Here is a 27,746-nt window from a genome sequence, read left to right as displayed (position 1 = left end):
CTGGCAGCGCTAATCTGTCTGTCGCTCATGGACCACGGAACAACCCACTGGGCTGGACTAAACCAAAATAGTGGAAAACAAGGGGGGTGTTCTCTGAAGACACGCTTTTACATGTGAAACACGGTGCTCTAAAACACCCCTATTAGAATTGGTACTTTTCTTCTAATGAAATTCACCATAAAACAATATATAATATGAAATAAAAAAATGAGTAGACCAATCACAATTTTGGTCGAGCCACAACGTGTTGACCAATTAGTCGACCAGTCGACTTTGACTTTACAGCCCTAATTTAAATGAATACTCGTTGCAGCCCAAATCAGCACTATTTAGTGATTTAAACACATCAGTATTTGTCTGACCACCCAGCCTCTGAAGGCTGTAAAAACACCCCAACGAGTCATGGACATGCGAACACTGGGGGTGTTTATGTGGTCCTGCCCTGGCCTGGATTTGAGCTTGACATCTGTTTGGTCCTGACACTTGACCTCCGCCTGTGTTTACCCTGCTGCTCCAATCATCAACATCTGGCCCCGCTGACCCTGATCCTGCAGAGGAAATCTCTAATGAGCCTCAGCATTACCCCCCCCCCCCCCACACACACACACCCCAATAATGGGCAGGAAGTTATAAATAAGTGGGCTCCTTCACCCAGAGAAATCATCCACCTGGTGAATGTGTCAAAGCAAGTGAGGGAGCTTTTGTTTCTGGGTCCGAAATTCACAAGTGCTTTCTCTGAGGAAACTGTGTGTGTGTTCTTGTACTTGCGGCATACTGAGGACCAGTGAGGGTTTTTAACCACCCTCACTTTGTTTTCATTGAAATCACTTCCTTAGGCTGTAAACATGCTGTACTCTGTTGTTAACAGAGGTCCTCAATTTGGTACAAAAACCCGTTTTACAGCCCTGGGGCCTCATGTATAAACCGTGCGTACGCACAAAAAGACGTACGTTGGCTTTCACGCACACGATGGCATTTATAAAAATGATCTTGCCGTGGAATCTTGCGGACTGCAGCGCAAACTCTCGAGCTGCCGTGAGAGTTTGCGGAGCGCTCTGCAAACTCTTGTCAGGTGGAGACAATATTAAGCTCTGAAACTTATCAGAGTGTTTCAAAATAATATTATTAATGTGTCTATAGTGACAAACATGAATTATTCTGTGACAAACAACAATGATACACCACGTACCTTTGAACATGTGTGGATAAGATCAGAGAGGACACTGAAGACGAAACTGATCCCGCACGCGTATGAGTGAGTCACACTTTTCTTTAAGTCTTACTTACTTACTGAAATTTATTTAACACAAATGAATCTTTTCTTTACAAACTAAGTTTTTGTAAGAAAAAGGGACTTGAATGTTGAGTAGAACATTTCCTTATCCCATTTTAATCCATACGATAACAAAATAACTGCCAAAAAGTTACTCCACCACCGCTGCGTCTTTCATCAGAAGAGACAGCTGATGCAGGTGCACGCTCGTCAGCCGCTGGAGACTCCGACACACCTGAGACATCGGCACACTGCCATCTTCTTCCCCCCTCTCCCTCCCTCCCCAGCGTCCAAAACACAATCAGTGACAGTAATGAATCATTATACAATAAGTCAATGAGCTCTATCTGCTTATTCTGTGCGTAATGCGTGTGTGCGTAACTGGATGATGACGCGTGGAACTGACATATTTATAGATTGTTGAAATGATCTGTAAATTCAGCTCACATGGATAAGTCATGTCTCAACTAACATGTTACATCAGAAAAACAACACCTACATGATCAACTATCAATACACGGCCAGTTTTTTTTAAACATTAATATGAGACCAGCCGCGGTGACCCTCACATTTAGTTCCTTTGCGTTTATCTCTAATTCCAAATAAACAAACAAACAAAAAATATTAATATATTTTTTTCAAATGTATACATCATAAATTGATGCGTTGATCGCACACTTTCCATCTTTTTCTTTTATTTCTCTCCTTCTTTGCTGCCGCATTTGTCATTGTTCTTCAGGAAGGAGGCGTCAGAGAGTGCGTTTTAGAGTCATTTGTATATTAATGTGTGGGTGGAACGAGGGCGTGGTGTGTTACTCATTCACCTCCGCTCAGTTTCACGTTTGATGGGATGTATAAAGAGGAGGTGCGCAGGACGTACGCATGGTTTTTTAATCTGAGAATTTCTTTGCGTACGTACTTTTCAAATTTTGTGTTTCACACACGTTTTGCTCTGGGGCTCCACCTGCAGACATTTTATGGTACTGCACCCAGTAGTTCTTTATAGATGTAATTCATGAAGTAGATATTTGTAATTGTCTTGATTTATAAAGTGGAAATGCTGGTCCTCAGTATGCAGCAAGTATAAAGAATGTGTGTGTGTGTGTGTGTGTGGGTGTGTGTGTGTGCTTGGCTTGGCTGCAGATCACAGTGTGTCAGACGGGCAGGAGGTATTGAAGAGGGGCGGAAACACTCGAGGCCCTCTGGCTACAGAGAGCCCGGGCCAGGGCCTGTGGATTTGTTTGAGTCTGCTGTCAAACACAGAGCTGGTGGTTACACAGCACAAAGAGAAGGGGGGAGAGGAGAGGAGGAGAGGAGGGAAATCCAGAGCCGGGAGGGGTGGCATAACACAGAGAGAGAGAGAGAGAGAGAGAGAGAGAGAGAGAGAGAGAGAGAGAGAGAGAGAGAGAGAGAGAGAAATGAAGGCCAAGTGAAAGGGTAATTGGGTGCAGTGCAAACTTAAAAAAGGAGACTGGCGTGCCTGACATGCTTGTGTGCTCAATAATGACATCCTCACTCTCAACGTCTGCAGACATTAAACGACCCGCTTCACAACACGGTAACGTAGCATAGAAGACGAGTGGGGAAAAAAGGGCAGCAACTGTCTGAAAAGATTCTCAGTTTGTACATCAACATGCGTACAAATTCACAATAAGGCACAATAATTAGCGTTGGTATCCGTCCAACAGTTGTCAAACTTAGTGGTATTTTGATCATTGATTCGGTCAATTATGTCGTCGAGGTTTAACAAAAATATTCTATTTGAATGATTTCTTTGTCGTGTGGAGCAAATCAATAACCCCTGATTATATAATACATTTGAGAAGATAAAAAACTTGTTTTAATATTTGAAATAATTCAATTTGTTAGAAAACAAAAAAAAAGTTGTCATGGCGACGTGCGTTAACATTGACGTGTTAACGTTTGACAGCACTAGTTCTATCATGATAACTGAACCACAATTGTTTTTTTTAACACTTTAACGGCGTTTCCACAACGACTGAGCGGAAAACGCGTGACTTCATGTTTACGTGACTCCCGATTGTTAAAATGAGTCTCTAAAGTTACGCTAAAGTTTAAAAACAGAGGCACACATACGCAGTACACAGTACTGTAATGCCGCTAACTGAGCTAACTGGTAAACATCTTTTTCCGGTCAGTCGGCATGGAAACGGATCGTGCGTTAACAATTTTTTTAATACAAATTTGTCTTAACTATCAAAATAGTTTCCAATTGATCAAGTAAATGATAAAAAATGATCATAATATAATAATGTGCGGGAAAAATGGCCAAAAATGGCGTTCTTTAGGTGAGACAATGTTTTGCTTGTTCATCGACTGAAATATGTCAAATCTTTCAGTTAAGATATAAAAATGATCAGTTTTATTATGATAACGTATCACAATCACAGCGACAGCTCCAACACAAAACCCACTAAGTTGTAAATGTAACATAAAAGTATTTTAAAACAGTGTCGAACGCAAATTTGTGCATTTTTTTGTAAATCAGTAAAACATCATTTGAAAAAAACAGATGTCAACTCATTAGTTAAAACACAGAGATGTAAATCTTAAATAAAAGGTTGGGAAATTTGAGCAAAATGTGTTTGGGGACCAAAAAACAATCTCCTGTAACCTATGTGGGACCCCGAACCAACCTTTGCAAACCCCTGGTTTGAAAGACTCACATTGAATGAAGTCAAGGTTGTGATATAATGCATCATCAACACTTTCTGTCATAAAATAAATAAATCCATTCATCTCTGCAGCACAGTTTAGTCTCTTTGGTTATTCCTGACCTGCAGGTTCGTTCTTTTCAGCTTCATCTCATCACAATCATGTGTTTGGCTGAAGCTACGCGTTTATTTTCAGTGTAAGGAAAAGAAAAGCCCAAGGGCCACATATTACTTTCTGGTGAAAAAAAGAGTTAAAGAGAAAAAATATTGGCCTCATAATTCATCGGGTGATGAGAAATGTGACCTGAGAATGAACGTAGCTCCTGGTAAAGACATCGACAAGGACAAACGCAGCTGCACGGAGTTAAACAAGTACAGAAAATGTGTGGTTGTATCATTGTAAGGTTGTTACAAATTACCTCATTAAGCACAATGCAAATGTGTCTAATGTTTTTTTGAAGAAAGTCAGCTCACTGTCAAAGTGCATCAGAGTAAATGGATCATTTCCTGAACTTCAAAAATTTATTAAAGCTATTCATTAAGAGTTTTGCAAATATTTTCAACGCATCCTTGTTCATGGCGATGCCGACTATTATGATGGTAAATTTCAAGTCATTCCAAGATACTTTTTGTTTTCTTGAAGAAAGTCAGCTCACTGTCAAAGTGCATCAGGGCAAATGGATAATTTCCTGAATTTCAAAAATGTATTTAAATTATTCCTCAAGAGGTTTGCAAATATTTTCAAAGGATCCTTGTTCAGGGCGATGTCAACTATTATGATGTATAATTTCAAGTCATTCCGAGATACTTTTTTTGCTGATGAGACGCGGCTTGTTTGGTGTAGCATGATAAATCAGTGAAAATTAAAATTCCTCCAAAAAAATTGAAAATCAAGGATGCACCTCTGTAGTTTACAGAGAATGAACTTGACCTTGTTGATGCCAGAGGTCAGAGGAGAAGGAGCCAGATGTCTTTAAAACCCATAAATAACCACTTACAAAGGACAGGTGTCCCTGTATCTAAATAACACGGCATCAGATTTGTAATCAGTCACATATACTCTCTGCTGCTGCTGACCTTGGGGGGTTTGAAGGGATAATCTGGCGTGAAGGCGATGTCCAGGAAGAAGACGCCTCCCTCGTACACAGAGCCCGGTGGTCCCAGGATGGTCGACCTCCACTCATAGATGTTGTCTCCTTTGGGGCCAGCACTGAACCAACAGAGAAGAAATAACATCAGTGTGTTTTCTGTGTTGTATTCATTTTGGTAAACCGTGGCTTTATGGTCAGGTCGTAGGAATCGGACCAGAAACATACACATAAATCTGGACCCTAAAAAAAATCTCCCTTGATCCATCTTTGGGTCTCGACCCATTCTGTGAGAATCACTGGTTTAAAGTAGAAACCAGTGAAATGAAAACTGAATAAAAACCAAAAACCAGAGGCTTAACAAGAAACAATTTAGTAAAAAAATGGCTTCATATTGGACTTAGTGTTGTGTTTTTATTTTCATGAGATGAGTATTTATGCCGAGTGGAGGCTGAAGGTCACATCTGCTGTTTAGGTCCAGTAATTAATGCCATTTCCATATTAACGATTACCCCCTCCCTCCCCCTCCTTTGCAACCGCTGTGTTTGTAAGACCTTGATTTTGGCCCGGAGCCAAGAAGAGACGAGGACAATGACCAGATCACAAAGCCGGAGACAAAGAACAATCCCTGTGATTTGGTGTAATTATACCAGGGATTGTGTTCCAACACGGATGTGGACAGCGCAGCCACACAGACTTCTCTCTCTCTCTGTCAACGACGTGATATCACGGCTCAACACTCGGAATCCGTACACAGATTTCTGCACAGTAGTACAATGTGTGCACAATAAGAAATGCATTAATTCAAAGTTTTTTCATTTGTTTCTGCTGTTCTCTGTCCACATTTATACCAAAAATAATGCATGCATTTGTATGGTGAACACTGTCACTTCAAAATAACCCCAGTTACTTCATGTTTGGTCCCTAAATTGTCAGAAATGTCGCAAAAACGTTGATCATTTTTTCTAAAACTTGAACATTTTGAAAGGTTTTCTCCACAAACCAAAATTATTCAAGTAAAGCGACGCTTGATTTGTTCTCTTGCGTGTCTATACAGGCTCCAGTAGAAACATGGCATCGTGGCAATGCAGTAGCGGCCCGCGACCATGTTATTTTACATGACTTTTTGAAACAATACGAAAATGAAACAAAGTATATTATACAGCGACTAGACAATGCAGGAGCACATAATATGTATAAAAAAGTGGATTTTGGGTTATATAAACCCATAAATACTACACAGTGTCCCTTTAAGTAAATTAGAATGAAGGTTTTTAAACAGAGAAGCCACATAATGACATTTAAACGTACTGATGGAGGCAGCAGTGGATTAACTCCACTTTGCTGTGATGTAAAATTGATGATTTTCTCAATGGACTTTGGTGCGTGGTTTGCAACGCAACACAAACTTAGGTTTTCAGTCTCACGCCAAGATAAATTCCACTTTAACAAGCGATACATTTCATAAAATGAGCCATTTTATTTCTTCAGTGACTAAAATCCTGTCTTTCTCCCATGTCCTCCGCAGAAGCCATGTTCTCATTAAAAGTGAGTGTCCGTGTTCCTGGTCGGTTCCCAGCGCCACAGGGTCACTGAGTGTGTGTCTGCGCCTCGTACACACACACGCTGGCACGCACGCACACTGAACTGTGCTCTTTACATTTCCAACATAATAGGCAACATTTTATCTAATCCAGTTATTCTGAAGATGAAGTGATCATTATTAGTGAATTAAAGGAGACCTAAGTGACAGACACTCTGAAAGAGTAGTGGACATTTGCATGTGTTGACGCCACTGTTCATCTAAATATTAGTGGTGGGCAACGATGGAAACGCATGACCCGTTTCCGTGACGACTGACCAGAAAAAGACGTGCATGTCGTCATGTTTTGTTCCCGATTTGTTAAAATGAGTCTCTAAAGTATGCTAAACTTTAAAAACAGAGGCACACATACGCAGTACACAGGTACGCTGGTTATTTGTAGCGCTGCTCTTTTCCTTTAATAAACAGACTGCTCCAGTTCCACTGTAGGTGCAGCAAACGGAGCTAACTGGTATACAGTGCTTGGATTCCAGTGTTGCGGCACGTAAACATGAAGTCACACGCGTCTTTTCCCGGTCAGTCGTCATGGAAACGCATCATGCGTTTACCTAGTGCCCAGCACTAGTACTAATAAAGTAACTGATGATTAACATTGACTGTAAGATTATGCTGTGTTCATCTTATTGCCGTATTAGTGTTGTATTGTTTTGGCAGGCAGGAGGTCACAAGTGTGCACAGAGACAGATGATGACATATGATAAGTGGCTGGCAGCTCGCGCACCAAGTGCCTGTCAAAACAGAATAAAGTTGGTGACACGCCACGACTTTTATGGACTGCTGGTCACATCCAGCTGTTCCCACATCGCAGAAGTCCTGTCGCGTTATTAAACACAAGTTAAATGAGAGACACAGGGCTCCAGCGTGGCCCATGATGGCTTTATTGAAAGTGGATGTGTTTCTGGCACACGGCGTCCAAGCTCTGCCCGACCGACCAATGACCTAAAAATTGAACATCTGTCACTGGCTAGAAGAAACGTGCCCGCAGGCACAAAGTCTATATTTTTCCCAACTGCAACTTCATCATTTATTGTCATTATTACAACTCTGTTAAGGTAAGACGAAATATTTTTGACATTGGTGGAAATCTGGTTGGTTGTTATGTTATGTCTGTGCCGGGAGACTATGACTATCAGAGGGAGAGGTTTGTTCCATGTACATGATGTTTTAATCCAAAAAATTATGCTCTAAATGTAGAAAAATGTGTCAAAAAGCTTGGATGTAGGACTGCAGCAAACAAATATACTCATGGTAGTTATTTGGTCCATAAAATGGAAGAAAATAGTTATTTTTGTCCACAAAATCAAAATTATATCTATACTTGCTCATAGCTGGAAAATAGCTGGAAAATCAGAGAACTTAACTTTGATTATTAAAAAACTCAATTATCAATATTGATTTTTGGGACATCCGTCACAAACAAAGAAGTCCCACGACTAGTGTCAGAATTTCAAGGTTTTGGGAAACAGATGAACATTTTTTCTAGGGCTGTAAAGTCAAAGTCGACTGGTCGACTAATCGGTCGACACACTCTGGCTTGACCAAAATCGTGATTGGTCAACTATTTTTTTTAAAAATTATTATTATTTTTTGAATGGTGAATTTCATTAGGAGGAAAGTACCAAGTCTAACAGGGGTGTTTTAGAGCACCTGTGTTTTGCAGGTAACAGCCTGTCTTCAGAGAACACCCCCCTTGTTTTCCACTATTTTGGTTTAGTCCAGCCCAGTGGGTTGTTGTCGCTCCGTGGCTTATGAGCGACAGACAGATTAGTGTTGCCATTAATTAGACGTGAATTTTGAGCTTTTCATTTGAGGCTACAGTCAGTCCTGCTGTCACATCCATGTCAAAGACATCATCAGTGTGGCAGCATTTTTCAAAAGTAGGTGATGGTATAAAAGTGGAATGCAAACTTTGCAAGCAACAGATTGCTTTTCACAGCTCTACTACAAACATGGCATATCATTTAAAAACGATAAGCTCAGGTTGCTCCGTCCGTTTTGAGTATGAACATATCAGAATTATAAGCATATTTCAATGTTTTAGTCTAATAATCGTTGATTGGTTTTATTGGTTGATTACAGCCCTACATTTTTCAACATTTTCTTACATTTTATGGACCAGACAACTAAGTGGGGGACAGCCTGGACAGACCACCAACAACTATTCATGATCACATGTAGAGTGTCCAACTAATCGAATACCCATTTTTTTTAATAGCACATGCACTCACACGGGGAGATGACGCAAAATCTCCCCACAAAAAGACCCTCGGTCAATCATGAAAGTGACTGTTAGATGCAGCACTACATTTCAATCACATCAAGGCTCCGGTATGAGTCAGTCGGACTGTTAATAGACTGTTACCGAGAGAAGAAAAGCAGCAGTGAAACCTATAACTGAGTGAAATGTGTCTCCGGGGAACCACAGCGCTGAAGTGAACACTTTTATCCGTGTATTTACATAACCATCGCTCTTCTTTGACAGCAGGCTTTTCCTCCCTCCGTCTTTGAACGAGCCCGTAAACACTCGGCCGTCACAGACAACACTCGATGCTACTCACGACGCCGTGAGGCTCGGCCCATTTTGGCTTGTAATTTGGCGGCGTGAGAATGACTGACTGTTATATTGCTAGAACACTCTCTTAACTCTATGCTATTAATCCCTGCGCCTGACACAACCATAATCTGTAGAGGTTGACCAGCGTGGATTTTTTTTGGTCTATAATTACAATTCAATTCATTTTATTTGTATAGCGCCAAATCATAACATACATTATCTCAAGGCACTGTACACACTGTGGAGAGAAAAAACTCCCTTTTAACTAGGGATGCACCGATTCACCTTTTTCACTTCTGATCCGATCCTGATATCTGACTTTAGATAGCTGCCGATACTCCGATACTATTCCGATATGGATGCTCTGTTTGCTTTAATTTCATCATTTTGATTATAAGACATTAATAAACTCGTTTATACAGCCAAATGTGATATGTACGACTTTTACAACATTTACAGCGACTTTACAGACCCCTGGCGACACACACACACACACACACACACACACACACACACACACACACACACACACACACACACACACACACACACACACACACACACACACACACACACACACACACACACACACACACACACACACACACACACACACACACACACACACACACACACACACACACAGTCACAGACACACACGAACAGACGAGCCGTGAATGTTCAATCTCCAAACACAACGCGATGCAGACGTTTTAAATAAATAAATAGCGTCTCCGTGTTAATCATTGATTTCACCCGACATTTTGGCCGGCGATATTTTTTTTCGCCAGCTAAATTCACGTGATAACAGCCATAAACGGCATATATACCGGCTAACGTGAACCCTGGTTTGGAAGAGTGTGATTTTCATTGCTTTTATGCCGCTGTCAGTACTGTTCTCCTCAGCGAGCAGGCGTTTAAAACGGTGACGGCTGGGATTACGTCGGCTCGGCTGCAGGTTGCGGAGCTGAACTCCTGGTCAATCATGCTTGCCTGCTAGCTGGCTGTAAACTATGGAATGGATTTCCTGAACGGAGTCGTGCATCATTACTCCGCGTCTCATCGAGACACGCCTCAGTTCAGGAAACCCATTCCACTTTTTGCAGCCAGCTAACAGAGCATTCAGGGAATCACTTGTGTGGAGACATTTCAGCAGACACACACTCACAGACGGATCGGTAATTTCCGATCCAACTGTACAGATTTCCGATCCGTCAATTACGTCTGTATCGGAACCCGATACCAATACTGGATCGGATCGGCCCCATCCCTACTTTTAACATAAGAAGAAATCTCTGACAGAACCAGACTCAAAGATGTGCAGCCACCTGCCTAGACAGGTTGGGGTGAAAGATGAGGTACAGACAGCCGCTAAGTTCTATAATTTATCACAAAACACTCTCCGTTACCGACTGTAAAACGTCTAGCTGCATCCTTGCCTGTAACAGTTTAATGAAAATAGTCAGACTCTGGCGAGGTTCCAAGCGAGCTGAGGCGAAACTATGCGTGACGTCGCCAGACTGCCGGCCGATGATTGGTCAAGGAGCACGAGCAAGGCGTCCGACACAAGAATCAAGCCGTGGATCAGTTAAAAAGACTTAACAATGCTAAAAACTTGGGTTAACCTCCAACAGTTAGTAGGGAAAATGTCTAAAACCTCAATATTTAACATAGGCGTGTTATTGGGCCAAATTTCCACAAAATGTAGCCAATCACAGAAAACAGCAAAGCTACACCTCGCAGCTTTTGTAAATATCCAACATAGCGGCGGCCACGAAAAGCAGCCGTGTTTCGATTTGGCGGTAGCTTCCATTGTAAGCGACTTGCCATCGCTGCTACACAACGAGCGCGTTCGTCTGCATATTTTCCGTCGCTCTGCATACGTCATCCTGATCATCGGTCTGATTGGTTGTCCGTTGATCAAATCCCGCACAGAAGCATTTTCATCTACGTCGGCTGGACCCTTTCCAGACTAGTCATAATAAATCACCTCAACTAATACTGGGATGAATACTGGGATGATACCCAGATACTCCGACCTCTCGACAGCTCATTTCCCTCGCTCAAGGCAATCTCCGCTCTGTGAAACTTTTACATTTCGCACCTGAAGGAAACACCTCCCGTTATCGCTCGGATGATTCAAAAAAGCTTTCCTGACACCAGGCAGAAGGAGGGAGACGGCATTTCCATTTTAGTCCCCTCCCACCCAACATTCCTTTGACGCCGATGAGTTTGTAGCAGCGATAAAAGCTTGCGGCATGAGGGAGCGATAGAGGTGAGCAGGCATTGCGGAGGTCGTCGCTCAGCTGCCACACTGCTCTAGAGGATCCGACAACCTGCACAACCCGACTCCCAATGAAGGCTAAGTCAATTGCTGAATGTGCATGCCACCACTGGCTGTTGCCTGGAGACCTCCTCCTCCCCCACTGGCTTGGGCGTTCCTGCGGTGCTTTGTTGCGGCTGGTTGAGGGCCAGCTCATTCAGGAGCCCACAGTCGCTCACTCGAAAGAGCTCGAGCCGAGCCACAGTGAACGCTTGCATCGGGCTTTAATTAACGTCAGCGGGTAATGGCTCACGATTCCTCGACCTTGGTTGGTTAATAACTTTGAGTTTAATTCATTAGTGATTACTAGGGGGGGAATAAAGCTAATTTCTCCCTCATAATGAGGTACTTAAAGAATGTTTTCAAACAACACTTTTTAAAGATGCCAACACTTTAGGAAAAATATTGTTTTTTTATTTGTTTGAAATTACACTTTTTGTTCACAAGGACCGGAATTTGGTTTGCTTCGACTCTTTTGCGTTTACCCTCCCTCACTTTTCCCCCACGTGATTTTGATCGTGGGTGGGGTCTTAGGAAGCTGCCTGCTGAAAATGTGTGTGAATCCAAGCCAAAGAATCGACCCCACTTGAGAGGTAAAGACGACACTGTGTCACTGTGTGTTAGTGTTGTGTCGGTCATGAATGATTCGTTCGAAAGAACTTGAATTTGAGTGAACGAACTGACTGGGATCACTTCATGAACTGATTCGTTCCCTTCTTAGTTCAGTTGAGCTCAGCAGTGATCGTGGCGGCCGGGAGTGGAACTGCCGCATTCTGTGAATCATTCGTGAAGTCGTTCGCCGGCGCCGTCACTCACTCGTGAATCTTCGGCAAACAACGCCTGACAACGTGCACCGAGCGGGGAGGGAGTGACTAGTAAGAAGAACTTTGTCTGTCGGGCTGATTCGTCAGTCTCTGACTCACTCATGATTCGCGAACGAGCTGAGACACAGAGAACTGGAGAACTGTGGCTGAGGACATGAATCTTGTTCGCGCTGTCACTCACTCACTGACCCGCGCACATACTGCCACACACTGAACTGTGGTTGTGGACGTGAATCTTGTTCGCATCGCGAACGAACTGACACACAGAGAACTGGAGAACTGTGGCTGAGGACATGAAACTTGTTCACACTGTCACTCACTCAATGACCCGCAGTGCGAACGTACTGCACTAAGGGAGGACGTGAGTCATGTAGCAGGGCACTGGGCTCCTGCTAAGTACTGAATGATTCGGTGAATTAATCTTTTGAACAAATCATTTTAATGAGCGGATTCTAGTGATTCAGTACACTCAAATGAACTGCTGATGCCATCACTACTGTGTGTTTAGAGACACAAACACATGACATCAGCTGGTGCAACAGTGCTCATTATGGGCTTTCGTTGTAAGCGACAATAATGACAACCTAGCTACCGAGTTACGCTACACCTGCCCTGCTTGATTTACTGAGTATTTGGGTCATTTCTTTGAGAAGTCTGGCTCACAGAATCTCACCACTGACATGTCGACCGACATTACGCTCACGCAAGAGTCCACTTTGACAGCCAGGGTCTTCTTCTTTCATAATAAACAGAGACTTTTCAGGTTTCCTTCTCATTGTCAACCATTTTTTTTAACCATTTTGAGCAGGCAGAAGTGGCAGATTTAAGCCATAGCTCCTGCATTTATTATCCAAACAGCTTTTCTAGTCGTGGCGACTAACCACTCCCACATTCATACAGAGAATCACATTTTTCGTATCCATTCACATGCTAGTGCCACAACCGCCTTGCCCAGGAACACATTGGCATGTAGACGAGCGGAGCCAGGAACCAAACCCTCAACTTTCCGTTTTTTTTGTACATTTCTCGTAATTGATGTTTGTGTATTTTTGAGATATCGATATATCTGTTGCTTTTCCACCGATATCTCTTGCATTTCTTATCCAAACAATGCCAACGTTTGGCATAGTTTGAAGCCTCTGAAGCAAACTGTTGGGACATTAATGTGATTAACAGGCAGACAGCAGTTGCATGTATCGCACACAATTAAAATAGCATAGCAATAGCAAATTCATCCTATTTTAGTCTACGTGTCACTAAAAGAATGTGAAATTACCACGTCACCAAAATCTGAACCAAGCCTGACAATCATTTCTGGATTTTATGTCCGAGCTTGTCAGGTTCCGACATTCAGGTATCGCGCTGTTCTATAAAACACACAGATCTGCACTGCTCTCCTCTCTTTCTGGAGTTTGTTTTTCCTTTCGTTGCAATAACAGCTGTCCGACAGCTTGTAACGTCAGCATGATCCGGTCATAAAGTCGTGTTTTCGGTACCTGCGAGGGAGCCGGGTAATTGCATCTCACGCTGACCTTGTTTCTCCTCTTCATCACTGCACACAAGGCTGAGAAAGACGTGATGCTCTGAAACCCAGAGACTCCACTGAGACACTTTTCACAGGAGGAGGATTAAGGAAACACTTTAACACACTGTACCACAGACCTTTTCCATCATCTTTTTTTTTTACCTTTCATTCTCAGGCCCCTGAAAACTATCCAAGCTGTGCCTCGTAATCACAGACAGCAGTAATGATTTCCATATATATTGAATGACCTTCTCTTCCCATGATACAGTGCAGTAGGAGAGACCGGGGCATCCTTTGCCCATTTAATCTCCCAGTTCTTAGACAAGGCAATCTGCAGATTGGTGCCAATGCCAAAAGATAACCGTTATCTTTGCAGCACGACAGCTGAGCTAATCTCCACAAAATCTCTAATCTATCTCGTGGGTTATTGTCGCCCCGAGCCAATTTCCACAGACGTCAGGCATCAGGTTAAGTTGATGAAAGAAATGTCGCGAGATAAACCTGTGCCTCTGCAATATCTTTGGAATAAGATTGCTACTTTTTCTCACCATTAAACAGCTTTTCTTGGACTGCAAAGCTTTGCTTTGGAAACTGTTCCTTCTCCTGCACCAAAGTCCAGAGAGAAAATCAGTGATTTTATCTCATTGACACAGCAGCTGCTGGTCTACTGCTGCCTTGTTTGGTAAGTTTGTGTCCTTGAGGTGAACGTGAAAGTAAGAATTCTAACAAACAAAAGTCACAAAATAATACGTTTGAACTAACTGACGGAGGGATTCAGAATCAATATTTTTATGAAGAGTAGTGCTAAGCATGTTAATGGTGTTAACAGCGGTTAATGCACATTAACACATGACGTGGTTCCATGACGACTGACCGGAAAAAGACGTGGCTGGCGCCATGTTCACCTGGAGTCCAGGCACCGTTTACCAGTTAGCTGCGTAAGCGTATACTGGAGCGGGAGTCACGTAAACATGATGTCACACACGTCTTTTTCCAGTTAGTCATCATGGAAACACGTCATGCTTTAACGTGCGTTAGCGTTTATGCAAGTTAATGCTGTTAACGCCGCTAACGTGCCAGCACTATAATAAAGAGGCACTTTAATTTGTGTTACTTGCAATGTGATATTGCTTTTATGCAACAATTCCATCTTAGCGTGGATAAATGTCTAACACTTAAAGAGCCCATATTATACCCTATTACCCCAAGTTAAACTAGTTCCTGATGCCCTAATGAACATGTCTGTGTCATGCTTTAGTCAAAATATCATAAGGATGAAGCACAATAGCAGTTCAATAACTCTGCCAAAACAGCCCTTTTCAGAATGCTCGGTTTTGTGCCTGGTCATTTACATGTGAATAAGACCCAGGTAAACACACATCCACTGCTTCCAGGGGAGTGTTGATCTAACTTAATATCCACAGCCATACTGTCACCACTTATCACCGATTGTCATGCAGCGTCGTAACAACCCCCGCTCCATATACCCCATAGTAATGCCCGTTTACCCGTTGTTACTGCGTTTCACCATAATGCATGGAGTGACCACCATTTTGGCTTCTTGCGATCATAAAAACATTAGAATCGAAGAAAAACGATTAATGCGCCGCGCGGCGTGTATGTAAATTCCTATGCTAGAAAAAGACCTTGAATGCACCAGTGTTACTGCGTCTGAAAGTGACGTGTGTGGATCAATAATAATATGTTTGATCCACACACGTCACTTTCTGTCGTGTTTCCACGTTCTCTCCTCATATTATGAGGAGAGAACGTGGAAACACGACAGAAAGGCAGCCTTCGGTTGAGAAGAAATGTAGGACAACATCTACATCTTTCTGCAGTGCTTTCAAATGCGTTCTCTTCATATTATTGATCCACACATGTCACTCGCTAACTGCAGGCACGTAACTGGTGCGTTCAAGGTGTTTTTCTAGCATAGGAATTTACATACACGATCAACAACAAAGGGCTTGTGAAGCTTGTGAACATTTTTTTCATAAATAAAATATATCCACTGGACACAAAAATCCTCTGAGGCTGGAAGTTTGTGTAAAACACTGTGCTCCGCTGTGCAGCCACTCTCCCTCCCACGCCTGCACTCTCGTATTTCACAGGGACAAGGGGGAGCTACGGTGGAGCTGTGAAGTACTCTGCCTGGCGGGGTGCCAACATTCACGGTGAAATGCTTGCTATGTCGTCATTCTGAGGGAGGTTTAAACATCGCATGTTTTATCGCCTATACTTACACTAAGTGGAACCACTTGACACACATGACTGAGTCTTGTTTTTTCACATTTTGGGGACTGGTATGGCCCCCTGAGTCCCAAATATCAGTACTAAAATGATTAAAAAGTTGATTTTGCACAATATGGGCCCTTTAATAAATATGAAAAAGACACTTTAATGTCTCCACTTGTCATTTTGTCTTGCACAGCAGACTGGAGTCAATCATCCTTTGCACACCAAATGAAATAGTTTTGAATCGATTTTGGGTCGAATCGTAGCCCCAGAAATTGGAATCGAATCTTGAGATTGTAAAAGATTCCCACCCCTAGAGAAGTGGATCAGCTCCTGTGTGCAGTAAATGGAAAAAAACAGAGAGGCAACAGAACAGGTTTTCATAGTCTGAGATAAAAAAGAATCTGTAGACGATAGTCCTGTAGTCTCCCTCACTTACATCTTACATCACACGTCGCCACCATGGCTTTCACCGCTACGCTGATGATGTGCCGCTTAGGGATGCAAACAATTAATCGATTAACGATTTCAGTGCCATTGATCATTGATTCCCTTATAACCTTTCAGCTTAATGTAAATCAAGTGATCAGAGAGAGAGCGAGACCTCCGCAGCGACTCTGGACTCTTGGCGTGTTCCATTTGTAGTCTGAACTTGGAATTTCAAAGGGTTCGGGCTACTATTACTTGATTCAACTCGTTTGACAATAGATTAATCGGTCGAGTGGGAAGGAAATTAAAACACGTTTTCTGATTTTTCTGCTTCTTGAATGTGAATATTTTCTGGTTTCTTTGCTCCAAAGAAATAATTAAAACAGAATAGTTTTTGGACAAAAACAAAGACCTTTGAGAACCTCATTCATCACTGATCAAGGTTTTCTGACCTTTTTATTAGGGATGGGACTTTTTTTTCGACAAATGAACGAGGTTAAAGAAGCTGTGCATGAAAAGGTGAGCCTGCTGTCCAGGCTCCCTGCGCTCGCAGATGACGGTGTGCGCATTGAGGAGGATGAGTCACCGGCCCGTTTTTGTGAATGGAATAGGTGAGGGCGGGTCGGTAAGGTAACTATGGAGCTTCGGCCGCTGTCTGTGGTGCACAAAGGCTGGTTTGTAGGATGAGTGTGGCCAGTCACCTGTAACGTTAGCCTACATGGTGACAACAGCAGTTCTCTCCAGCGTGTCCAAGCGTGTGTGTGTGTGCAGTGCGAACAAGCTTGCGCTAACGTTTAGGACGGGGTGGGGGACACAACAATAAGCCATCTACACGAATGAAGACGGCATCTCACCCAGTCAAGATCCTGCACTCTGGTGGACACAACAAGCGCAGGTTCAAAAACCTGAGCCGTCTGGCGACGTACCTGTACCAGTACCTGTACCTTATTATCGCTGCTTTGGTCAATAATGGACATTACAGCCATGTTTTTGAGCCTAAAACGACGTAGTACACTGTAGAATAGTTTCGAGCCCTGCATTGCTGCTGTTGTTGCTGCTTTAAAAAAAAAAAAAAAAAAAAGGTCAATGAGGACCTCGACAAACGTCTTGTTTTTGTCCACAAACCAAAACGATTCAGGTCCAATTTAAATTATTTTGTTGTACGGGGATGAAGCGGTAGATAATGGATGGATGGGGCAAACAAACGAGAAAACATTCCACATTTAAGCAGCTGAACAATCTGAGATCTTTATTTAATGATTGAAGAAAACTTTCAAACTGTAGTAATGTTGATGTTAGTGATACAGTTGGTGCTTACCAAAACCAAAATGATTGTTTTTAAAAAAATCTAATAATTTATTTTAACTAGAGTAAAAACCAATTAATCAATTAAAAAATTAGTTGACGATTCATTTAGGAAGCAATCCATAATCCTATAATCAGTGACTTCAGATGTTTGGGCCATAAAAGGTTGAAAAATGGCGCTTCCATAAATTAAAAAATATGCTGTCCTTTCTTTTATAAATGGAGCAAACCAACAAACTATTATAAAATATTCACATTTAAGAAGCATAAATCAATTATAAAAAGGCGTTCAAACTGATAAATCAAGTGCAAAATTAGCTTAATTTATTAATTTTGTGAATCCTTTGGTCCAGAACATGTCAGAAAAGGTTGAATTAAATCATAATTGTTCATTTTTAATGATTTATTTTGTTCCACAGAGCAAACAAACTAAACTAAATTAAATGTTTAGCCTTTATTTCATTTTTTAGAACAGAAAATAGTCGGTTTAATGGTCACTAAACACAAAATGCAGCCCGTCACATAGTCAGCACGACTAAAACAGGAAGGTAGAGCAATAAATGAAGGTTTGTTTTGGAACGTGTAAAAAGCCACAGAACACAAATAAAGCCATTATCTGCATTATTCCACTTCATTCCCCACAGGTGCTCCTTTTTTTCTCCACCGTGCCGCCAGCCAGTCAGTTAGGATCCTCTTTTCTACCAGCCTGGCTTCTGCGGTTATCGGAAGAGGAACTTTAATGAAGCAATCTTCTTTTCCCCTGACCGTGAAAGAGCTCCGGCGCCAATTACTGTGCAGCTCAACAGGCGAGGGGTGACACCTCCTTCCTCTGTTCCTCGCGTCTCTATTATCTCAAATGACATGTTTTTTTTTTTTATCAAGCCTTTTATTGTTCACGCGCACAATGAATACTCTGCGATTACTGACCGGACGGTATACGCGAGCGACGAGGAGGGAAAAAACCCCAAAACAATCAAGTAGGTGATTTGCACGCTTTCCGAAAGTCGGAGGGAATCGTGTAATTCTATTCTCGGAGAAGTGCTGAGCTCAATCAGTGTGAAGAAAAGGAGGTGAGGAAGAATTCTTAGAGATTTCGAGTCACTGGAGGTTCAAAGTTCAATGTTAACCCATTAAGGCCTGAAACGCCTGGACAAAATGTCTGTCAAACCTATGGGTGATTTCAGAAAGGACCTCTAAAACCTGAGGTTCAATGCCTACTAAATGACTGATTTCTCAGCACTATCAGCACTATTTTCAATTAAAAACCAGTAAGAAAATAAAGCAATATCAATGTGTGTCAGTGACTGGATTTAGTCCTGATGGACTGTGAAGAACAAGTCATGACTGTAACAGTAGCAGGTAAATCCACTTTCACCCCTGGTGGTCATCAGCGATGATGTCATCAAAGCCGAGAAACTCCTCAAAATCCCTGCACTCAGAAATCTCTTCGCTAAAATTTCAAAAACAATGTCATGAGGAAGCCTTATACCCCCCCGAAAATCTACGTATCTGCGCTCCCAGCGTCAATGGTTGAAATGCGGCAATGCTTTCCTGGCGTCAATGGGTTAACAGAGCTGTAACTAAAGCATGAGGTCCATTTTTATCATCCTTCCTTTTTGTCAGATTCTTCTCAAGTGCAGGCACAAGAGATGTATTTTGTGTTGCAGTAAGCATTTCTGCTTTCGCCTCCATATCAGCAGCAGCAGCAGACGAGCGAGTGTGATGCAGTGCAAATGTTGGCCCGTGGCTAAAAATGAATAATGCAGAGCATATATCATTACCATAATAACACGGGCACCACATAAAAGGGAAACGGCAAAATATCACGGACTCATAAAAATATCACTTAGTCGACAAAAACGCTCGCTGTTGTGTAGCCTCGGTGAAGGATGACGATGCTCACAACTGAGAGTAACAATTTAATAAAAGAAGGCCAATGTCATTTAAAAGGTTTGAAATATTGGTTTGTGTCAAGATAAAAAGTGTTGTGTGTGTACATGTCCAGCTAATGATTTACATGCAAAATATCACAGTTCCTTTGTATCGTAAAAAACTGATTTGCCGCCTTTCCACCAGAAGCTGATAGAGCTCCAGACGCCACGTGACTCGGCGACTATGAACAGCCATGTTGGCAGTCTAAAGGCTCATTTACCCCAAACATTATCTCCGCCACTACCTCCATGAGTTGGATACTTCTACCTCTAGAGCCAGGCTATTCAACTTAAGGCCCGGGGGCCAGAACCAGCTCTTCACGCATTTTGGACCGGCCCTTGGCCAATTAACCCATAAATAATGAAAGTATTATTAAAAGGCCAATCAAACCGTAGTTTTTGACCATTTCTGGAAATTTGCAACACTTTGTCTTTATATTGTTACCTCTACTTTTGTAAGAGCCAATTGTGACTGTTATAACCAAATGTGGTTGGTGGTGCTGCAACTGTAACCTTTTCGCACTATACGCAAAATGTATTGTACCTGAATGTTGGGGGTTTTGTTACTTACCTTTTTTGCACAAAACTGGCAGCCATTACAATAAATAAGTGCTAAATAATTTAACATTTTGTATCTATTTGTATCCGTTTACTGTACATACAACACAAAACGGTAGTACAGGGGTTGACCGGCCCACTGGCTGGACAGCCTTCCGAAAAGCTGGCCCTTTTAGTTGTCATTTTAGTTGAATAGCTCTGCTCTAGAGGGCAGTGCCGAGTACCAGGGTGCAGGCAGCAACAAACATGGTGACCATTGAAGAAGTAATTATATCTTTCTTGATCAAAAATAGACTGAAACACAAGCAGATTTTGTTTGACACTGAATACAATTCTTCCCATTAGAGGGGGAATAATTATTCTTGGGTGTTGCCAATGAAGATCGCTTTTTCAATATTTCCAGCTCTTTGTTGTTTTCCTGACTGATTGTTTTCCTGACTGATTGGTTGTAAAAAATACCATCCCTTCACAATGGTATTTCCGGTTGGTATCGCACCATTTCATCCGCCATTATGAGCTCCCCTCTGAAGTGCACAATGACCGACAAAATTTAAATTGCGAAACTTGACAAGAGTGAATATGTCTGAGATTAGAATGCCCCGCGGCTTTGGAAAACAGCGGCTGATTTGCAGTATCCTGACATCTTCAACTTCGTGTCACTGAAAGGGCCTGGAGGGAAACAAATGGATACAATCTGGCTTTGTGACAGACAAACATTCAACTCTGAAGGCTCCCGAATAGCGTCGTTGTTGTTGTCACTGGAAGAGTAAGTAACATTACTTTAGCGTCATCATCGGGTAGTGCCAAGTAAATAACTGTGGTGCAAACTAGGTCTTGGTAAAGCCAGTCTGAGTCCATGATTTACCACCATGTTAACCACTGTGTTTTGGTTGTGCGAGTATATCACAATATAAGAATTTGGCAAATAATCAGGATTTCGCGATATTGTGACAATATCGAACAGCGGTGTCTAAAGTGGGGATTTTTTAGTTAGGAAAGTTTTTAGTATATTTATACTCAATTATTTTAACTTGTATCAAAAATTAAATAATGCTAACACTTAAGATTAGGGAACAAATATTCACCACTAACTAGGTGCTTACTAACATGCATATAAGTCACATACTAGCCCTTTATTAGTAAATATTAAGCATGTATTAACACGGTATGAAGGAAAAATCTTAATTCATGTCGTAATAGAGGTAGATTAAGGTGTTAATATGTGCTTAATGATGACTAATATAGGGCTAGTATGCTACTTATATCGATAGCCTAATAGTATAATTGCCTAAGTAATTTTTTTGGTAATTGTGATATCTTGCCTAAATTTACCAATGTGCTTGTTCTGAAAATGTTCAAATAGGACTTAGGCAACTATGCTATTAGGCTAACGATGTTAGTAAGCACCAAATTAATGGTGAATATGTGTTCCCTAATCGAAAGTGTAAATTAAATAATCAAAAAATCCTCCATTTTTAATCGAATGGATTCACAGGGCAATCAGTTGTAAAATTATAATAAAAGGATTAAGCGTTAAATCACAGTGGATTTGGTAATGAAGTCGCGTTATGTCATTTACATTTACTGAGGAAAAAGCCAGGAGAGTGTGTGTTTCTGTGTGCGTGTGTGTCGAGGAGTAATTATAAACATTTGTTTGAATTTGTGCTGACATGTAAATTAGCTGTTCTGGCTCTGGGTTAGGGTTAGGGTTCGCTTCCGGAGAGGAAACGGGAGCGAGAGAAAACTGCAGCCTGTTGCAGTTTATGAACTAAATGAGTCGAGAGCATGATGTTAATATTTTTTAATTTCACAGCTCTGCAACAAATGTGTTTTTCAGCCATAATTGGAGGGAGACAGCGAGGCTGCTCCTTCTACACCGAGCAGCCGTTTGGCCGAGGGATCGGTCTTATTACCGAGCTGCCAGGTTCGGCTGTGAAGCCTCACGCTGTATTCCCACGACGCCGCATTAGCTGTGTGGTTTGCAGGTACAGAGTTTCAAGAAGAGGGGGATGGGCTATTCGCCAGTTACAATTCATTTCAACACTTAGAAGAACCGGAGTGTTAACATTTCATTCCGTCCCGACCGCAAATATGTTATTAAACCACTTTAAATCTTCTTGGCAGGAATAACAGAGTGATTTGTGGCTGCGCGAGGGAAATCCATGAAGGCTTTAATATCAAAGTCACGAGGGTAATGGGATCTCAGAGCCATTGTTTACCTTTGAGATAGTGATATTTGTTAGCTTGCCAAGCAAAAGATTCTCGTCATTATCATTCAGTGGTTCCGTCGCCGCGTCTGTGAAGTAGGGGTGTGCCAAAAAAATTCAGAATCGATATAAAACGACACAGAATCTTTTTTTTTAAAAGAGTAGTGTAGTTAACATGCGTCAACGTTAACATGCGTTAGCGCATGACACGTTTCCATGACGACTGACCAGAAAAGACGCGCATGACGTCATGTTTACGTGACTCCCAATTGTTAGTAGAAAAAAAAGCTACAGACTGCTGCTGATTCAAAACAGCACACACACACACACACACACACACACACACACACACACACACACACACACACACACACACACACACACACACACACACACACACACACACACACACACACACACACACACACACACACACACACACACACACACACACACACACACACACACACACACACACACACACACACACACACACACACACACACACACAATATGTGATTCTGTCTTCACTTAAAAGTGCATCCTCAGCGGCTGCACTGGCCGTCACACCCGCAGGTGCCAGGGAGAAGACATCAGTCAACACTCACTGCAACCAGGATATAACCGCAGTGTTCAACAGAGTCAATGGTCCGTTAGTAGGAAGTTCGAGGATACGACTGTGACTGTGGGATTGCTGTAATGTGACGAAGACAGGAGCCAAGCGCAGGACGCCCTAAAGACGCCCTATTTTTCCTCCCGTTTCCCCCGGTAACCACCGAAACGATGTTGCGATGACGCACGCAAAAACTGTGGCCAGCACACGCCCGTCTATACCAGCTTATAGTCTGTCCAAGATCAGTTTGGAACACCAATCAATCCATTCCAACAAGATGTGAGTACACGGTGGAACAGCACCTAATAAATGCTGGAAAGTCTCTTTGTGCGAAACTTGGCTGCAGTGCAGCGCCGATTATGAACTCCTCGCGACAGAACTCTCTTCTCTCTCTTTGAGCAGTTAACTAAAGAGATCAGCTCATTTGATGCATCTGTTATTCCTTAATTACAGCGCTAAAGCGTCTTCTCGATTGAGACCGGAGTGAAAACAATGAAAAGTGCGCTCTTGAGAATCTGTCAACACGCACAATGCAGGAGAGAGAGGAGCAGAGTCAGCAGGGGCAGTGCGGATAAAAAAAGGGGCACCCTCTAGAATTGCAATGCCTTGACTTTAGTGATGCAAGTACACACAGTCCCAGTCATAACAACAAAATTAGATTAAAATACAATGTTATAATAATGTTACAATGTTGTATAATAATTGTTTTTTTTTCCCATTTACTTCATGAGTCACCATAATGGTCTTTCAAAAAGCCTCAGAATGCTCCATTTTAACCTCAAATTTTCAATGCATGCCCCGCAATTTAAATTATAATTTTTTTTGGGGGGGGGGGTGCGGCCCAGCTTTACCAAGACTCTAACTCATGTGGCCCCCAGGCAAATTGAGTTTGAGACCCCTGCTCTAAAGTAACGCAAACGGAGTCGAGGCACCGTTTACCGGTTTGATCTGTTAACGGCATGTTAACACACAACGCACTTCTATGATGACTGACCAGAAAAAGACACTCATGCACCAGAGTCCAGGCAGTTTACCAGTTAGCTGCGTTAGCTCCCTTGGCGCACCTACAGTCGAGCAGTCGGTTTATTAAACGAAAAAAGCAGCACTGCTAATAACCGACTTACACAGGAATGTGTGCCTGTTTTTAAAGTTTAGCATTAGAGACTAATTTTAACGCTAACATTGACGCCGTTACGTGCCCAGCACTAATAAAGAGGCACTTTTATTTGTGTTACTTGTGCAATATGTGATATTGTTTTTATGCAACAGTTACAACAATTCCATCTAAGCATGGATAAATGTTTAAAACTTAATAAATCTGAAACTGAATAGATTTTGGCTCAAACCATATCCCCAAAAATCGGAATCGAATCGTGAGATAGTAAAAGATTCCCACCCCTACTGTGAAGAAGGTGCAGGTTTTGCGGCAGACAAAATGTCCGCATGCGCTTTTGCTTCGCGCTCGGCTTAATAAACAGCCGTGGACAAATGTTTGCCAGCCAGAGAAAACCAGCTCCCAAACGAGGACGCTGAGAATTCACATGAATCAAGGTGCGCTTGTGTTTTGCTGTCAAACAAGTGCCACAGAGGAAAAACATTAAGGATAAATTGAACTCAGGCCGGGGTGTCGGGGAGCAAAGCATATGCTGCTCTCGTTCTCTGGGAGCAACTTTATTCCCCTTTTTCCACTCCAAACTTTGTGAGTGGAGGAAAAATAATGAGGGCAGACTTGGTGTGCTTCAGGAGGGAAAATGATTTCCAGCAGATGTTTCATAGGTGCACTATAGGAGAATGGTGGCCATAACTAATCAGCAAAAGCCAGTCTGGCACCATCCATCTGTACGCTGTAACATCCTTCTGCTCCGCCGCCAGAGCCAGACATCTTTATATATCTTCAGAGTTTTTCCAGACAGGCATATTTCTCCACCTCTTTTTCTTTACCTACATTGTACATTTGCAGGTCGTGTTGGCCAATAAACAACTGACACACAGTCTGAACTTGGCCCCTGAGCCAGGAAGCAGCGGTGAAAACATGGCTGCCAGCGAGGGCATGCAAAGAAAAACTGATTTTACTCAAACACAACAAGCAGTTCAATCACTCTGCCAAAACAGCCCCGTTCAGAACACTGGCTTTTGAGTGCCTGTCTCTTTAAATACAAATGAGACACAGGAAACTACGTCAGTGTCACTGAGGCTCCAGCAGCTTACAGCAGTTAGCATTTGGAAAAGCCATCATTTGCCGACTCCAGCCATCATTATTGCCGTCATATAAAATGTAAATCCTCTGAGGCTGGAAGTTTGTGTAGAACTCTGTGCTGCACTGTGCAGCCAAGAATAGAACACTTTGCAGACTTCCGGATACTATTGCCCTCGCCTGCATTCTCGTGTTTTTTAGGGACAAAGCGGAGCTCCACGAGACAACAATTCCAGGAATGTCTCATTGTGACATATCAATGACTTTTGACTGTTTCAAAAAGAAAAGTCTGACTGTGTTTCACTCGTTAAACGGCATCAATGTAAAAAGGTGTGAAACTGAAATTTTGAGTCTGTATTTGCAGCAACTACGGACTTTGAACTGACTCTAAACCTAAAACATTTAGAAGTCCACTCTTTTATCTTAGATCCAATTCCAATTCTCACAGTCATCACACCTGCTGATGTGTCACATGAGGACGTTTTAGACTTCTTTTTAGACTTTTTGCTATTTTTGGAGTCTTTATGTATTTTCTAGCAACTGCGAACGTTGTCACCTGGCATCAAGTTGATATTTTTGACGGGAAAACAATCATTTTGAAGACAGACTGCATGTCGTGTAAAGTCAGCATCACCCCTGTGATTGAAGAAAAAACCCTGATCTTACATTTCTGTTTTCAGCAGAAAATAACTGGCAGATATTATATTACTAATGAAATGTCTTTAGTTCACATTTGCTTCCCGGTTCTTCATCTCAAAACCATTCCATTAACCTTACTAAAGGCCAACATTGCTTGATACACTGCCTCATTAGTCTCTGACCCTGCCCTGAGCCTTTGTTTGATTTGCTTCAGCACAAAGCACCACCACTCGCCGTGACATTGTGAAGGTTCTCAAGAAAGACAGAGGAGAGGAGGAGGAGGACCTTCTCTGAGAAGGTCAGGGTCAAACAAATCCGTCGATGTTTATAAAAGGTAGCAGTTATTGGGGAGGGGGGGGGACTCGATTGATTGGAGATGATTCGTCCAAGGTCAAACGTTGTGATTAAACACCGTGGGTGATACAGTGATTGATTCAAACAGCCCAGAGGGAGGTACCGGTGAAGCTAATCCTCCTCCTTTCCTCCAGCTTCTTCCTCCCGCCTCCCTCATGAATATTCAACACCCTTCTTGTTGTGCTTAATGGTAACGCTGTGAAAAATGACACTGGGTGTGTCACTCGTATAAAAACCCAACCCCCCCACCATCACAGACGATGAAGAGAGATTTAGAGACGACAATGAGAAGATGATGGAGATACATATTCATGTCAACAAATATCCATTAGTCATTCTTTTCTCTCACCCTAAAAATGCAGAACTATTAAATTATATTGAAATCACAATACGACATACACTCTTAGAAATAAAGATTCCAAAAGGGTTCTTCTACAAGGGCTGAGGTTCCACCTGGATCCAGTTGCTTCTGAAAAAGGGTTTTTCAAGGGTTCTTGGCAACACTAATGGTAACACTAATGGTTCCAGTAAGCACCATTTTGATTCATAGAGCCCTTAAAAAACCCTTTCCTAAATAAAGGGTTTTAAAAGGGTTCTTGGTGGAACTTTAATAAAAAGGTTCTACCTGGAGCCAAAAAGGGTTCTCCTATGAGGACAAGCCGAGAGAACCTTATATGGTTCTACTTAGTGCTTTTATTTCTAAGAGTGTACAGCAATTTTCAAATGTGTGATTCATTATTGTCTCCATCTATACACATCTTCCTCTGCGGACTGAAGAGAACACATTTATTTCTTACAGATCTGCACAAATCAGACGATAATCCTTTTGGTAAGACTTTAGATTAGGGAAAACATATTCACCATCAACTAGGTGCTAGTATGCTAGCCCTTTATTAGTAAATATTAAGCACATATTAACACCGTATGTAGAAAAAGTCTTAATGTCTTAATAGAACCGTCTCGTTAACAATTACTTGAGCATTATCCTCGGGAAGTGTCAAGTACATAATTGTGGTGCAGACTAGGTCCTCGTAAAGCTAGTCTTAATCCGTGATTTACCACCGTTAACCGCCATCGGAAAGTTTTTGGTATATTTGTACTTGTTTATTACAACTTGTAAATTATTAAAACTTGTAAATTAAATAATGGTAACACTTAAGATTAGGGAACACATATTCACCATCAACTAGGTGCTTACTAACATGCATATCAGTAGCATAATAGCCCTTTATTAGTAAATATTAAGCACATATTAACACCTTGTGTGTGGTGCAGACTAGTTCCTGGTAAAACTAATCTTAGTCCGTGATTTACCACCATGTGGGTTGGTTATGGTTGTAAATGTTCGCCCAGGCCGAATTTGAGGTGTGCAAAGGACAAAATATTTGTATTTCTAAGTGAAAAAAACCAACA

At 42.0% G+C, this 27,746-nt stretch overlaps 1 protein-coding gene across 1 annotated transcript in view; it reads right to left on the bottom strand.

Moving 5' to 3' along the window:
• The window catches only part of ube2e2 (ubiquitin-conjugating enzyme E2E 2), a 52,194-nt gene that overhangs the window by 8,176 nt on the left and 16,272 nt on the right, over positions 1-27,746 (bottom strand). The window contains exon 4 of the mRNA XM_083888320.1: positions 5,026-5,158. Within this exon, the coding sequence (XP_083744446.1) occupies positions 5,026-5,158 (133 nt within the window). The remainder of the gene's footprint in view (positions 1-5,025; positions 5,159-27,746) is intronic.

Source organism: Microchirus variegatus (assembly GCF_963457635.1).
Source record: "Microchirus variegatus genome assembly, chromosome: 1".
Classification (NCBI taxonomy): Eukaryota; Metazoa; Chordata; class Actinopteri; order Pleuronectiformes; family Soleidae; genus Microchirus; species Microchirus variegatus.
The sequence above is the reverse complement of the archived record's forward strand: the minus strand, read 5'-3'. Positions and strand labels throughout refer to the sequence as shown.